At 41.9% G+C, this 11,975-nt stretch overlaps 1 protein-coding gene across 1 annotated transcript in view; it reads right to left on the bottom strand.

Moving 5' to 3' along the window:
* Positions 1 to 233: 233 nt before the first annotated feature.
* Positions 234 to 11,975, bottom strand: part of CDKL3 (cyclin dependent kinase like 3) — a 105,226-nt gene continuing 93,484 nt past the window's right edge. The window contains 1 exon segment of the mRNA XM_082624046.1: positions 234 to 591. Within this exon segment, the coding sequence (XP_082480172.1) occupies positions 559 to 591 (33 nt within the window). The 3' untranslated portion in view covers positions 234 to 558.

Raw genomic sequence — 11,975 nt, 5'->3', positions numbered from 1 at the left:
TTGGTAATTTTCTTTTGCATGTGTTTTCTGGGGAAGGGTTCTTAGCCTTCATCAGATTCTCTCCAGTATTAGAGATGCAAAAGGGGGATTGGATACCAGCTCTGAGAATTCTAGAAGACCACACCATAAACCTCTACAGCTCTCTGTTCCAACAGCAATATTTAATTAACTTACCAGGGACTTCCCTGGAGATCCAGTGGTTAAGACTTTGAGCTCCCAATGCAAGGGGCATGTGTTCGATCCCTGGTGGGGAACTAAGATCCCGCATGCTGCATGGTGCGGCCTAAAAAAAAAAAAAAAATCCCCCCCAAAAATTGCTAATCAGCACTTACCACATGGCATGCACAGGGATGCTTGGCGGGGAGAGTTGATGGAAAGAGATACAGGGAAAGCAGGGAAAACCTAGAGGTGTATAATACAGTCCACTGAGCTATGCTACAGCAGGGGAAGACAGACAGTCCGACAGGTAAACGTCATTTATTAAACATTTATAGAAGAGGGATGGCCTTGTTGCTTCAGGCAGCTTGGGAAGTATTTCCACAGAAGCTGATGCTTGAGCTACATCTTGAAAGATAGTCCAGAATTCTTCAGCTGAGAAGAGAAGAACTAACTGTTAAAATCCATTCCTCTTAAATCATATCTGTTCTAGCTGTTTTGAAGAAAACATGCCTACATTTGTTTATTCTACAATGTTAAGGTGTCAAATTCTTCAACTCCCGTGTGTTGGTGTTGAGACCAAGGGATTTTTTCCCCTGAGTCTACTTTCCACTGTCTTGTCCAAATTGGATACCAGATCCTGCTGACTGAGCTTGAGAAAGGCATTTTATCTCTGACGCCTTGATCACATCAGAGCTTATATTTAAAGCATGAGTGATGAGAAGAGACTGCAGCCAAGTCCCTGGCTCTGTCCCATGCCTAGAGCACCCTCTTCTCTCTACTGAAGGCTCTGGACACCAATCCTGGTGCAATGGCTGGTGGGAGTCAGAGCTGGCCAGAACCATGAGTAAAAACATCTTTGCTCTCCAGTCAATTCTTCAATCAATGGGATCTCCTTTTCCACAAGGGCTCATCAGAAATCCGCAGGGCTGGGTGCCCTGGTTCCCCCATGTCTGCCCTCCCCACGTTCAACGTTTGGCTCCCTTGTATGGGCTCTGGCTTAGGCATCCCTTGGGGTCTCTTTCTCTGTGTGGATTTCGGGTCCACATCAGGCTATTTAGTTCCCAGTGCTGTTTTCAGAAGATAATTCTCTCTGGTGGAGCCATCCCTGAGCCAGGGAGACGAAGACCCTTCCATCAGGCCCACTCTTTGAAGAGCCCCCAGAAGCCTGATTCAAGGCACCATTTCTTAGGACCTGTGTCCTCATGCAAGTTATTTAAGCCCCTAAACTTCAGTATCTTCATCTGTAAGATAGGGATGATAATAGAACCATCCTCACTGGGTTATCTTAAGCGATAAATAAATTAACCCAAGTAAAGCTCTTAGCACATGACAAATACTCCATCTACATTAGCTACTACTATTAACATCTATTTTTATAATAAAATTATTTCTGATTGTAAAAGAATTAATGATCACTGTAGAAAATTTGTGAACTACTGAAGAGTTTAAGGAAAAAATAATCATAACATCTAGGGAAGAGTGATATAATCATTCTGATGTATAGTCTTCCCAGTTATTCTGTGTGTGTGTATATATATACTTACAGGAAATAAAAAAACTGGGTTCATATTGTGTATGTCTGTTCTGTAACCCATTTTATTCAACTGATATATAGTATTTTCCATACATTGGTACTTAAATACTCTTAGAATATTTTTAAAAGACTACCTTTTTTTCAAGAATATCGATGTAACCCAACTTAGGTAACTAATCCCTTAGTTTGGTAGTTAGATTGTTTCCTATTTTTATATTTGTAAATACCATGATAAATGTCCTTGTTCATAAATTTTTGTGTGCATCTCTGTTTATTCCTTAAGATAAATGTTTAGAAATAGAATAACTGTGCCAAGTATCAATAACTTCAGTGACATTTCTGGGACTGTTTTTATTTTATTTTGTTTTGTTTTAATGTCAGGTTCTCAGAATTGAATTAACCACAATCTTTGGTTCATGACATTATCATAATTGTTACTGGATGGCCTGATTTTGTTAATTTAGGTGGTAAATTCATTTCAATAATGTAATCAGTACCTGTGAATCCACAACCTCAAACAAAAGCTAGGACTTCAACAATAACCAATATTTAACCCATAAGGGCTTCCCCCTCATTTTCCTGCACTCCCCAACCAAGGGAACCTGCATCAGATGCTCATTTCTATGCTTTTCCTTTTATATGGCTTTACTGTATTTGTATATATTCCTAAAGAGTAATTTTTAAAAATTGTTCTTAGCTTTATAAAAAGGATATCATGTTGCATGTAATCTTTCAGGATTTTTTTTCACTTATTACTTTGCTAAAATTCATCCATATCATTACATTTTACTGTAGTTCATTTTGACTGGTGTAAAATACCCCAGTGTGTAAATACACCACAGTTTACCATCCACTCTTCCACTCATGGGCAAGTGCATTGTTTCTAGGATTTAGCTCTTATACACATTGCTGCTATGAACATTACTGTAAATGTCCCCTGTTGTACTTGCACAAGAGTTTGTCTATGGAGCTGGTTTATACTTCCACCAGCTGTAGGTGAGAGAGCCTCTGGGTCTATATTCTCTGCTACGCCATGAATCCATCTTGTCAGGTTGCTTTCCAGACGGGTGGATCAATCTACCTCCTTCCAGCAATGTATGAGAATGCCAATTTCCCCAAACTCTTTCCGACCCTAGAGATCATTTAAAATGTTTGACCATCTGACAAGAAAAAATATCTCCCTGCTGTTTAACTCTGTGGCAAGGTACTGACCCCACTAAAAGCTGAGAGAGAAGGGGTTTGGCTCAGAGAACTGCTTCCAGTCTGATAACTTCAGTGACATTTCTGGGACTGAATCCCCAGTGGCTCAGCTGCTTTCCCATGTCCTAAAAGAGGTGACACAGTTGCAAAGAGTGAGGGGGGCCAGGATGGGAAACAAGCCCAACTCACCACAGTGTATGCTTGTCTCCTGGTCCCAGCCTCTGCCAGTGTCAGATCACTCTTTCTCCTTGATGAAGCAGGCATTCTCTCTCCCCACCCCCACCCAAGAAAAGCCAGTATAATGCTGCCCTTTGTTATTTGAATTGATAAATTTAAACCTCTTTCCCTGCTTTGCAGTAAAAGAACTTTCTATTTTGGGCTTAGTGACATAGCCAAAACCAAGCAGAGAGCAGCAGGCTGCAGCATGAGTTAACAGTCTTTCTTCAAGAAGAGAACTCACATGCAAACAGAAGGACCTTCCAAGATATGTCATCTGTATAGCAACATGCAGCCTTGTTGCCTGCTTTTCTGCTGACATATATTTCAAGGTTCAAAACTGAACACTACCTAACCTTTGGAGTAAGCTGATGGATTAAGCCTGAACAATCAGGTTTCTTAATTCAAATCAATTTGATAGGATCCCCTCTGTGTACCTAGTGCTGCGCTGGGTATTGTCAGGGAAGATAATTCTGTCTTTAAGGGGAATTCTAGCCACCAAAAATTACACTAATTTGAGGAGAGCCTAAACATTTACCTAAGAATATGCTTTCCTCTGCTAGTTCGTTTCTCTGCCTGAAATCTCCACATTAGTGTAGGGTCCTGGGTCTCAAGAAGCCCCCAGAAGTACACAGAGATCATGTTTATAAGAGGAGCAATCTATTTAAACCATTGGCACCTGTTAGCACAAAACCACGGCCTGGAAGAATAGGACAGAGGACTTACCATCCTCTCTTTTGTCAAACTTTTTCTTATGGGAGTTTTCAAATATGTACAAAACTAGAGATAATAATATAATAAACCCCCATGTACCTATCACCTGGCTTCAACAATTATCAACATATGGCGATCTCGTTTCATCTGTACCTCCCATCTCTATTTTAAAAGCAATTTAAAGCAAATCACAGATATTTTCATATTTAAATATTTCTGTATTTATCTGTTAACAAATAAGACTTATTTTTCAATAACCACTGTATCACATTTTAAAAATTATCAATAATTCCTTCTTTTATTAAAAAATCAATAATTCCTTCATACATCTAGTATCCAGTCAAAAGTCAAACTGCCCTGATTTTCCCAAGTATCTTTCTGTAATACTTTATTCTAATCAGGAGCCAAACAATGTCATTTGTCTTTGTTGATATGTCTCTTCTGTCTCTTTTAGTTGATAATTTTTAAATATTTAATTTATAACAGTTTCCCTTCCTCTTTTACTGCTCTACATTTTGGTGTTGTTGAAAGTAATGGATCTTTTAGTTACTAATGCTGTGTAACAAACCACCCCAGACTTAGTGGCATAGAACACCACCAATTTATTGTGCTCACGGATTCTATGTGTCAGGAATTCAGAAAGGGCGCGGTAGGGATGGCTTCTCTCTGCTCTTAGCTGTCTGGGGCCTCAGCTGGAAGGATTCAAAGTCTGATGATGACTTCACAGCTGGGAGCTAGAAACATTGAAGGCTTGTTTTCTCACATGTCTGATGTCAGAGCCTGGAGCACTCAAAAACTAGGACTGCTGACCAGGGCACCCACACGCGGCCTCTCCATATGGCATGGCTTCCTCAGAGCCTGGCTTTCCTCAGCATAGTCAGACTTCTTACATGGCAGCTGAAGGCTCCAAGTGCAAGTAAGCGTTCCAGCCAACAAGGTGGATGCTGTATCACTCTTTATGACCTAACCTCAGAAATCACAGTGTCACTTTTGCTGTGTCCCGTTGGTTGAGAGTAAGTCACAAGCTCACCCAGACTCAAGGAGAGTGGAATTAGTCTCCACCTTTATAGAGGCAGGGGCAAAGTTCCACAAGAGCATGTGGGATGGGAGATACTGTTGCTCCACCTGGCAATTAGGATGGTCAGTAAGGCCTGCCTTTCCTAGACCAACAAGCAAAGATGTTACAAACAGTGGAAACCTAGTGGAAGAGAGAAGAGGGGAGTTTATTTGTTTGCAGGGCTACTTCCTACAGTTGTGTGGATTGTGCCCTGAACAGCAGAGGGGGTGAGTGGGGCTGCAACCCAGCTCCACTTGTCACACCTATACCTGACTATGGGGTTGTGTCTTCAGGAAGAAGAGGCACATTTCTAATACACATAAGACTCCATATGGGGAAGAGGTGTCCCTGAATGGATGGTAAAAGATCACTCAAGCTGGGAATTCCCTGGCAGTCCAGTGGTTAGGACTCTGCACTTTCACTGCAGAGGGCACAGGTTTGAAAGATCACTCAATCTAACTTATGCTTATTGGGTACCTATTGATTGAACACATGCTAACTTGGAGACTATTAGGTCTTCTTTTGGTTTAAGTTGCACATACACTTGGCCTAGAAATATCTCAAAAATAAAAATTATATTTTTTAAATGGTGAAAGTTTTTAGCACTAGGTACTTTATGACTGCGTTGGTCTAGAATGACCTAGACCTATCTTTGAAGAAGCCAAGACACTGTATTCCAATGACTGAGGGCCCAGTCTGACCCATTAGCTGCCAGCCTTCACTGGATGCAACAAGTGGATGCAGGATTTATAAGGAACCAGGCCAAAAAGAACTGAGGATGTTCTTTTCTTCTTTGCAGCCCCTATTCTTCATTCATATAGTTTTTATAGTTTGATTAAATCCCCAGGGAAGTAAATGCTTTCATTTCTGTTTATGGCTAACAGGAAAATAAAATAATATAGGTAAGACAAGGAATTTCCAAGGACTTTAAGGACCAGGACAGTATCAGACACCTCTGAGTTTGACAAGGGAAGGTGTGTTATAAGGCAGCTCACACAAGTCCAAATAGAAATCTTTGTAAATGAGATAATTAAAAAGCTGTGATCATGCTGATCAAGCCATGCTGGTGGTCCACAGGAAAGCCTCAAACCGCAAGGCTCAGGGCACTTAATTTAATTTTATTTATTTATTTTTTACTTATTAGGCCTCAGGTGCAGAGTGTTAAATTAATCACTTTTCAGTTCATGGGACATTATACTCTAACTGGTCCATACAAAGCTGCGCTTTTATGTATGTATGCATGTATTTCCTCTTATGCCCACTCCTCACTCCTGTCCTTTCCACAAGCAACCATTTTATTTGTTTGTTTGTTTATTTATTTACTTACTGCACTGTGCGGCATGCAGGATGCCAAACAGGGATCAAACCCGTGCCCCCTGCAGTAGAAGCATGAAGTCTTAACCACTGGACCCCCAGGGAAATCCCAGGCAACTGTTTTAATCTTTAATTCCATTTTTTGGCTTGTATGTGTTCAAGGGAGTGTGTGTTGTTATCTGGTTTGCATGCATTTTAATTTACATCCATAGCCTTGTGATATAGATCTCACTGTGTCTTACTTTTTCCACTGTGCACTTTGTTTTTAAGACCTATCCACACTGCCATGTGCACTCCAGTCCACCATTCCTGATTGCTGCAGAGGACTCCACCATGTACACACGGCATGTGGCCTCTCTGCTCCCCAGTAATGGGCACTCCTGGTGCCACCCAAAACAATGCTGCCATGAGCAGCCTCATGTATGTCCAATTTTGGACCCACGTGGCAATCTTTTTAGACAATTTCTCATCCATGTGGTGTCTTCTTATGCATAAGAGAAGGCACCTCTTCCTCCTGTAGGACACAGCCCTTGCACAAGGCTTGGCAAGGTGGAGCTCAGGCTTGGTTTCAGCCCCAACTGGCCCCCTCAGTAGGAGTCTTGCTCAGGACACAATCTGCACAACTGTAGGAGGTGGCTCTGACAAAAATCATTCCCCCCATCCTCACTTCCACCAGGTTTCCACTCTTTTGAACATCACTCCTGATTGCTGCAGGAAGGGGAGGGTGTTAACAGACTGCAGAAATCTCATCATAGGATACGTGTATACTTAATGTGACCAAGTGGTGCCATATTGCTCGAGCACTGTATACTTGGGCTGAACACAGTTACCCTTCTCAAATGGTTCCAGCATGCTTCATCCCCTTCCATACCTCAAACCTGTGACACACTGCCACCTCAGTGCCCCGGAGCCTGCCTGTTGCCTCAGTGTCTCTTGGTTAGCTCGCCAATCTTATATTCTAGGAGTTACTAACTCATATCTTTGGCTTATTGATGTTCCCTTTAAAGAGGTCTGGGTCAGGGCTTCCCTGGTGGCACGGTGGTTAAGAATCCTCCTGCCAATGCAGGGGACATGGGCTTGAGCCCTGGTCCGGGAAGATCCCACATTCTGCAGAGCAACTAAGCCCATTTGCCACAACTACTGAGCCTGCGCTCTAGAGCCTGTGAGCCACAACTACTGATGCCCACATGCTTAGAGTGAGCCTGTGCTCCACAGCAAGAGAAGCCACCACAATGAGAAGCCCACACACCGCATCGAAGAGTAGCCCCCACTCGCCACAACTAGAGAAAGCCCGCACACAGCAACGAAGACCCAACACAGCCAAAAATTAATTAATTAGGAAAAAAAAAGCCAATCAAAAACTGGGCAGGGCTTCCCTGGTGGCACAGTGGTTGAGAGTCCGCCTGCCGATGCAGGAGACACAGGTTCGTGCCCCGGTCCGGGAAGATCTCACATGCCGCAGAGCGGCTGGGCCCATGAGCCATGGCCGCTGAGCCTGCACATCCGGAGCCTGTGCTCCGCAACGGGAGAGGCCACAGCAGTGAGAGGCCCTCGTACCGGAAAAAAAAAAAAAAAAAAACTGGGCAGAAGACCTAAATAGACATTTTTCCAAGGAAGACACAGATGGCCAATAGACACATGAAAAGATGCTCATCATCACTAATTATTAAAAGAATGCAAATCCAAACTACAACGAGGTACCACCTCACATAGGTCCGAATGGCCATCATTAAAAAGTCTACAAATAACAATTGCTGAAGAAGGTTATTTGTAGAAGGTTATTTATAGAGAAAAGGGAATCCTCCTACACTGTTGGTGGGAATGTAAATTGGTCCAGCCACTATGGAAAACTGTATGGAGGTTCCTCAAAAAACTAAAAATAGAGTTGCCATATGATCCAGCAATCCTACTCTTGGACATATATCCAGACAAAACTATAATTTGGAAAGGTACATGCATCCCTATGTTCATAGCAGCACTATTCACAATAGCCAAGACATGGTAGCAACCTAAATGTCCATCAACAGATAAATAGATAAAGATGTGGTACATATAAACAATGGAAAACTACTCAGTCACAAAAAAAGAATGAAACAATGCCATTTGCAGCAACATAGATGGACCTAGAGAGTATCATACTAAATGAAGTCAGAAAGAGAAAAACAGATATTATACATATATGATATCACTTATATGTGGAATCTAAAATATGATATAAATGAACTTCCATGGAACAGAAACAGACTCACAGACATAGAGAACAGATTTGTGGTTGTCAAGGGGGAGGGGGGTAGGGGAGGAATGACTTGGGAGTTTGGGATTAGCAGATGCAAATTATTATATATAGAATGGGTAAACAACAAGGTCCTACTGTGTAGCACAGGGAACTATATTCAATATCCTGTGATAAACCATAATGGAAAAGAATATGAAAATATACACATATGTATAACTGAATCACTGCTGTACAGCAGAAACTACACAACACTGTAAGTCAACTATACTTCAATAAAATAAATTTTTTTTAAAAAAAGAAGTTACTGTGTCATCTCAGATGACTAATCAAGAAGAAATGGGCCAGGGACTTCCCTGGTAGCACAGTGGTTAAGAATCTGCCTGCCATTGCAGGGGACACGGGTTTGAGACCTGGTCCAGGAGGATCCCACATACTGCAGAGCAAATAAGCCCATGCGCCACAACTACTGAGCCTGTGCTCTAGAGCCCGAGAGCCACAACTACTGAAGCCCACGTGTCTAGAGCCCGTGCTCCATAACAAGAGAAGCCACCATAATGAGAAGCCCACAGACCGCATCGAAGAGTAGCCCCCACTCACCGCAACTAGAGAAAGCCCGCACACAGCAACAAAGACCCAAGGCAGCCAAAAAATTAATTAATTAATTAATTAATTATTTTTAAAAAAGAAGAAGAAATGGGCTCAAATTAAGGCAAGGGAGATTTAATTTGGCTCCTGATGAATTATTTCACAAAAGAGGAAACACAGGCTGGACTAGGCCATGGGCAGGAAGATGGGAATGTCATCTCATTCCAGAGCCCTTCAAGGAACAGAAAGAGCAGGAGACCTTGCATAGTCTAGACTCGAGGCATGCCTGTCTGCAAGAAGTGAAGGCCAAGGTGCCTTTCAGATCTGTTAACACTTCTGCAGAGTGGCTAGATACTCTAGAAAGCTGGATTTTTCATTCTTAACAACTGACCAAGAACCTATTCCTAGAGGATAAAGGAGGGCTGAGAGCCTGGCTAGGATACCAAGAGCTCAGACTACCTGCTCTATCTGCTCTCTGGAACCCCTGGAGCATGGGCCTAGTCACTATTCATTTTCTTAACCACTTTTACAGGGCCAAGAGAAGGGGAATCTGAAAAGTTAATGTCAATTCAGTGGAAGAAACTTTCAAATAATCGAATCTTACCTGTTGTATCACAGCCATATTTACCAATTATTCATGTAGAGCTGCTATAAAAGGTTTCTCCTAAAGAAAACTTCCTGGAGGTATTGAACAATGTCATACACAGAAAAAATGAGATCACAGCAGTTCCTAGTGAGTTCCTTGGAGAACACATATGAGCAGGTCCATCCTAAGAGCCAGCAGCTCCCCAGCCCTTCTCAGCTGGGGCCCAGCAAGTGTATGAGAAAGTTTCCCCTGTTGCTTCAGCCAACACCTAGGAAATCCTAGCTGCACATACCAGGCTCCTTAAGCAATGTGAATCTGCTTCACTTCCTCCATTACTTCCTAACCAAGAGTAGCAGTTTCAGTGTGGAAGCCAGAAAGGGCTGATGACATCAACACTTCCCCACAGCAGTTTACTCTGTCATCTTAGCACATTGCTTAAAAGGTAAGTCACCCTCCTCAAACTTCCTTTTGAAAGCCAGAACTAGAGATTATAGCTCTTAAATGGGGCACTCAATCTATCCCTTGAATCCTATCAGACTAAAATTTTCAAAACAAACCTCCAAGGTAGATCTCTAGGACCTAGGTGGAGGTGGGAAGTTGGCCGGTAGAACTGAGACCCGGCTTCTGGTATCAGCCCTGCTGTATATACCTGGCGCAAGACCCTGCACATTCAGGGTCTTTGGATAACCTTAAAAATAATGCTATGGCCTTTCACAGCAGTAAAACTTTCTAGAACTCTATGCTAAAAGAGGAAAAGAGGTTGCAGTTGCTACAGAAGATTTCTGGAAGCAATTTCACCTACTCAGAAGAGTTAAAGCTGTGTTGGAGACACATCAATAAGAAACAAGACCCAGGGTTGTGGGCACAGCCACCTGGGGACAGGTCCATTGTCCCTACCACTTAGGAATGAATTTTGGAACAACCACTGGGTGACTGGAGAACATTGCTTCCATTCTCACCCCTGTTTCCCTCCTTTTCCCCTCCTCTCCCTTTCCCATTCTGAGACTAGATTATTTCTGTTTTACAGGAAGAAAAAGTATAATGTATTCCCCTTAGCTTCAAAGAGAATCACTGTTGGTGACTAAGTGAACTCAGCTGTTTCTGACACATAAACCAACATTTAGATAATCACCATCCCTTTGCAAGTCTTTTGAAAAATATTGGCTTACACTGTTTGATCTCCTATTTTATCCTTTTAAATTTTATCATTCTTGGAAAGTCATAGTACTCAGCGCTATGGAGTGAAGGGCTGATTATATGGAATGTCCTGACATGATGAGATTACTAATCTAATGCAAGAGACAAGGCCAAGGTGAAAAAACTCTAGGAATACAGATAAAAGGCACAGGCAAATGCATAGGACATTAATCATAGCTCTACAGAGTTAGTGCAGCCTTGGAGGCAAGTGATGGACAGAATAGTGTATAATGCATTACAAAGAGAAATTACTGGACTTGCACAATTTTCTAGGACCAAATCATCAGCATTTCTCCTTTTTCACTACAATACTCAACCCAAAATCTAAACATTGCTAATTCTGCCCTCTACCTAAAGAGTGCTCATTTTAAAATTATGTATAATTTAAAACATATAAAAAGTAGACCTTTTATAAAGCTAATAATCATTCACTAACATATAGTGAATAGTATGATTCCCCATGCACCCAGTATCCAGCTTCGACAATCATCAACTCATGGCCATTATTATTTTATCTACAACCCCCCACTGACTTCCCCCGTCCTGTGCCATTTTGAAGCAAATTCTAGGCATCGTACAGTTTCATCAATAAATATTCATCATGTATCTCTAAAAGACAAAAACTCATTTTAACATAATTGTTCCCACATTTGAAATTAATAATTCCATACTATCCAGGTGATTATCTTTTAGGGAGCAAGTAAAAAATGTTGACAAGTGGAGAGAGGTGAAATATCCCCATAGCCATAGAGATGTGAAATAGTCATTGCCACAGGCTGTGTGGTTAAATAGGACATGCTTCTAGCTTTGCTGATAAGACCCAGAAAGTTGGTTACAAAGTCTCACAGCCAACCTAACTGTTTTTATTTGTTTACTCTGCACTTCTGGGTGGGGAGTCATGGGATGAAATCCTCCTGAAAGGAAGATGAGAGAGCCTGCCTTCTCATGCGTGATTCCCTTTGGACAAGTGGAGACTGTGTAATTAGCCCATGTCACTGTGTCACACATTGCCTCAGAACTACACATACAGCTCAGGAATGTAAGCAAGCATCTTAAGCCACGGAATTACTTGTAGAGCCAGAGCACAGCCCAGAAACAACAGTCTGAGAGTTTTCCAATGCCTAATTCTACTGGTTTCTATTTCTTTGGAAATATTTCAGGAATTTATTGGAGATAT

The sequence above is a fragment of the Mesoplodon mirus genome (assembly GCF_964341445.2).
Source record: "Mesoplodon mirus genome assembly, chromosome: 5".
Taxonomy (NCBI): domain Eukaryota; kingdom Metazoa; phylum Chordata; class Mammalia; order Artiodactyla; family Ziphiidae; genus Mesoplodon; species Mesoplodon mirus.
This window is presented reverse-complemented; position numbering and strand designations above follow the sequence as displayed.